Genomic DNA, 4,408 nt, shown 5'->3' with positions numbered 1-4,408 from the left:
GTCTTCCATACGCCAACAAGAGTCTTCAATAAAGGTAAAAGTGATGTTAAATGTTCATTTATCCATTTCATTAGTCATTTATATTTATTTCTCATTGTTTTCTGTATGTAAAAATATATCTATAAAATGTATTTTTGTTAATATTGTTGGGTGTCTGGAACGGATTAATTGGATTTACATTATTTCTGATGGGAAATATTGCTTCAGTTTTCATACGATTCAGTTTTCGTCGGACTTTTTCGAACGAAAACCGAGGTTCCACTGTATATGTACAACAGCCTGCCTGCAATTTCACCCAAATACATAAAAATGTACATGTCTCCAGTTACTTTGATGAAAAAGCACAATTCATCCATCATCTATACCGCTTATCCTAAATAGGGTTGGTGGGCCTGGAGCCAGTCCCAGCTGACACTGGGCGAGAGGCGGGGTCTCTGGACCAGTGTTGCCAACTTGGCGACTTTCTCGCTAAATCTGGCGACTTTTTTTGTCAAAAGCGACTAACGACAAATCTGGCGACTTTTTCTGGTGTTACTGGAGACTTTTCTGGTGTATCATTCTGCATTTACTGTCCTCAACGCGCAGCCGGTGCTGCTGTGAACCCTCCCCCGTCCCAAAGCTCTCACAGTAGCGGCCTGGACAGGTGGCCAGTCTGTCACAGGGCTGACACTTATAGACAGACAACCAGTCACACTGTCATTGACACCTACAGGCAATTCAGAGTCATGAGCCAACCTAACATATTTTTAAAATTATCGTTTACTTGGCCGATACAGGAACAAGCTAATAACCGTGCAAACCAGGCGCCTGGCATTTACAGGTCCGTGAAGGGACAGTATCAGCTCGCGGCTAAATCTCCGCTGTTAGCGCTCTTTTTTCGCCTCTAGCTAAAGCAAATCTAGAATAAACCACTAACATGATATATAGCTAGAAAGGTTAGACTTAGGGTTTATACTGTTACATTAACTGCTAACGTTACACGATTATTTATATTAGTAGTTAAATAAAAAGTTCAACAGAATGTTAGCTAAAATAGGTCCATGGGAGTACGCAGTAACGTTAGCCTGAGTTACCCGAACAGCCTGTCTCGGAGCTTGAATGGCGCTCTTCTCCAGCATCTTACTGCCACCGATCACGCTGAAATATCTTCCACTGTAGGAAGCGACGACGCTGTTTGGACGTCTTGTACTTCCATGCAGTCCTGACACCGACACATTTATTGCTCCAGATGAGCTGGGACACAAGAAATACCAAATTAGCATACAGTAAGAGTTAGCATGGGTGTTCGCTGATAATGGCTACGTTGGCAAAATTACTCTCTGTGACAAAGTGTCAGCTTACGGCCTCAGCACCAGCTCACGCCTCTTCTTTTTTTCCAATTTTGCCACCGAAGTAGACATTGTTGCTGTGTTGGTGTACGGGTTTGCCACTAGGTTGCCATGGCAACGTGACGCTCTCTCTCTCTCTCTCTCTCTCTCTCTCTCTCTCTCCGCGTGCCCGCTGCACTGCGTGTAACCACAATAATGTTCCGCCAGTGTGTTTTCTACAACACTGATATTCATTCCTATTGGGTTTTTTTTTTTAAGAAAAGAGAAATTATTTGTAAATGCCTGCAACTAACAGCAGTTGTAGCAAATGTGACAACATTTTATGGCATAAGCGTCAATCAAAGTCACATTTATTGTCTTTATCGTCTTTATTTATGTCTTTAATCAAAGTCACATTTATTGTCTTTATCTAACCTGATCCAAGGTTAGAACATCATTACTGTTGTGGTTATGGTTGCAGGCGTTTACTTAGCTCAGCTGTGTAGACATGAAAGCAAATTACAGTCTGTGCTGCTGATAGAGCTTAGATCACAATCAGTCATCTCCAGTGGAAAAGATCATGCATACAGCCTTTTTGAAACCCCTACCTTAGAACTAAAAGCTGCAGGTAATATGTGAAATGCTCCATATGCCTGTCGGTAATGATAAAACCTCTTTCTCTTTCCTTCATAGTGTTTCACTTAGCCCTTCTGCTGTATGTGCTCATTATAGACATATTTTTATAGAGAGTGTTAACTTTCAGAAATGTATTGCGCTATAGTAGCCTAGTGATTAAGACGTACACTATGCAGCTACATTGATGGCAATGTCTTAAATGCCTTAAATCCCAGCATTGGACCTTTATTTTATGTCATTCCCCTTTTCCCTCTCCCTTCATTTCCTGTTCCTTTACTCTCCACCTTTGGAGAAAAAAGACCCAGTAGACTGTAAAAATATATTCACAGTTCTTTGTTGTAGCACCGTGTCTTGGGCCTTCTTACTGTTACCAGTTTTCATTTGATTATTGTTCTTTGTTAACGAGTCAGAGATGGATAGCTTGCAGTGTTGTGCCAGTTATTTATTCAATCTGCTGTAGTGTATTGTAAAATTGCAAAAGTGACACCAGTTGATCAAATCTAGTTATGTGTGGTGCACTGTGCTGGGTAAACAGACTGTCTTTAGCCTTAGATGTGCACATCACCAGATGAAACAGAAAAATTATTCATTTTAATTTCAACTTTAGTGTGTGGTCAGTTGTTTCAGCTCCAGGCTTCTTTGACCTCTTGTAATGAAGTAGCATATATGCCACCTCTCGCCACATGCTATATAGTGTACGTCAATGAGTTTAAAAAGTTTCACCAGTGAGTGACTTTCCTGTTACATTTTAACCATTTTAGACACCCTGTGAAGGTTAAACTATGTACAGTCTGCTTCAGGGAAGGATGTAAAAAGCTAGGATTAGAGAGAGGCTGTAAAAATATAGCATTTTGTGTAGCTTATTGCAGTATTTTTTTTTAAACCAACCTGTTATTCACCTTACCTCCTTTTTGGATTTATCTGGGGAACCTTTAAGGGACATGCCCAGGTTAGGAAAACTGCTTCAAAATGCAGTAATTTTGTTCTTTTTAAATAAGCAATAAGTAAAGATATTGCTGATTGTACCTTTAAAGAGTGTTTGTTTTATTGAAGAGATATTGGTAGATGGTTTGATACTTGTACAGCACTTTTCTATACATTGCAGCTCACTCAAAGTGCTTTCACACTACTTGGCCATTCACACACTGGTGTCATCACCAGTAACTGGGGGTTCAGTGTCTTGCTAAAGGACGACCTGCTATATCTCTGGAGCTACAGCCGCCCCCGAAGCATAAGGAGTGCAAGGCAAGAGTAGAAACTGAAGTAATCATTTGCACTTTATCACTGGAGTCACTGACCTTTGCTTTCTAGATAAGGCTCATATAAATGACAGGGGAAAATACTCTAGGCATCTGTCTCTCAGTTGCTGCATGTCATGCAGCAGTTTTTCATGACTATTTGTGAATGTACAACACAAGCGCCTGGCAGAAGAAGATGGAAGAAAGAGAGGGCAGTCAGATAGAAGAAAGGATTGGCAGAGACACAGAAGAAAAGCAAAACAGGTAAGTGACAAACATAGTATTGTGTTCTTATTGATGAAGAAAATAAAGAAGTAAAACAAAATTCTATCAAAAGACAATGCCATAGTTCCCTTTATTTATGTGATAGAGGGATGATCAGCTCTGTTTTACCGTGTTCCTCCAGGATGAGGCCGCAGTCAAATCGTCAAGGTTTGGACTCGGGACAAAAGAGACAGCAAGACCTTTATCTGGGCTGTCTAACCAAACAACGCCTGATAACGATATCTGTGGCCACCGGGCTTGTCATCCTGCTGGTTGTCATTACTGTCACAGCTGTGGTGCTCACCAAAAGTACTTCACATTAGACTGCATTTATTTGACAGCTATACACTATACATCCAAAATACGTAATCAGTTTATAGAAAATTACTTAGGTATTGTATTGTTTTAGTAAATGTCTGAACACATGACTTATGCTTGTTTTGGAGCATATTTACTTGCATTGCAATATTTCTTCTTTTACTTAAGATTTGAATACATTTTCCACCACACAGAAATATTTAATAGATGTTGAGATAATGTTGTGTGCCAGCATTAACCAGTGAAAAGCCTGTTGCCAGTATAAGAGATACATAAGATAAGATAATCTTTTATTGTCATTGTAACACATACAATGAAAATTTAAAGTGACCTCCAATACAGCACAGCACAGCCATACAGAAAACATAACAGGTAAAATAAAAACATATGAAAATGTAACGGCTAAAAAAACAAAATAACCCCCCCACACACACACACACAGGCATATTATATTTTAGCAGCATTGAGTGTAGTAACTGCTGCTGGGTAAAAACTATTCTTGAATCTAGCAGTCCTTGATTTGATTACTCTGAACCGTCTACCTGACGGCAGCAGTTCAAAGAGTAAACATCCTGGGTGTGAAGTGTCCTTAATGATGTTCTGAGCTTTTTTTTTTAGAGGCAGCAGGACATGGGTAGTCCTTCC

At 39.9% G+C, this 4,408-nt stretch overlaps 2 protein-coding genes across 8 annotated transcripts in view; one reads left to right on the top strand and one right to left on the bottom strand.

The window, feature by feature from the left end:
* dnai4 (dynein axonemal intermediate chain 4) overlaps window positions 1-1,493 on the bottom strand; it is a 19,146-nt gene extending 17,653 nt beyond the window's left edge. For 4 of the 6 annotated variants that reach the window (XM_020619588.1, XM_020619589.1, XM_020619591.1 and 1 more), the window contains exons 1-2: window positions 1,342-1,492; window positions 1,074-1,233 (exon numbers count right to left, since the gene is read on the bottom strand). In XM_020619588.1, coding sequence (XP_020475244.1) covers window positions 1,074-1,233; window positions 1,342-1,400 — 219 coding nt within the window. In that variant the 5' untranslated portion in view covers window positions 1,401-1,492. Of the gene's footprint in view, window positions 1-1,073; window positions 1,234-1,341 lie in introns of all 6 variants that reach the window. The other 2 variants (XM_020619593.1, XM_020619590.1) reach the window with 2 other exon arrangements.
* Window positions 1-4,408, top strand: part of fam151a (family with sequence similarity 151 member A) — a 21,168-nt gene that overhangs the window by 606 nt on the left and 16,154 nt on the right. The window contains exons 1-2 of one of the 2 annotated variants that reach the window (XM_020619594.1): window positions 3,139-3,445; window positions 3,588-3,754. The exons of the other annotated variant lie outside the window; for it this stretch is intronic. Of the exons in view, the coding sequence (XP_020475250.1) occupies window positions 3,348-3,445; window positions 3,588-3,754 (265 nt within the window). The 5' untranslated portion in view covers window positions 3,139-3,347. Of the gene's footprint in view, window positions 1-3,138; window positions 3,446-3,587; window positions 3,755-4,408 lie in introns of those variants that run through there. 2 annotated transcript variants of the gene reach the window in all.

The sequence above is a fragment of the Monopterus albus genome, unplaced genomic scaffold (assembly GCF_001952655.1).
Source record: "Monopterus albus unplaced genomic scaffold, M_albus_1.0 scaffold223.1, whole genome shotgun sequence".
NCBI classification, from domain to species: domain Eukaryota; kingdom Metazoa; phylum Chordata; class Actinopteri; order Synbranchiformes; family Synbranchidae; genus Monopterus; species Monopterus albus.
Note: the sequence above shows the minus strand (reverse complement) of the source record. Positions and strands in the feature narration are given on the sequence as shown.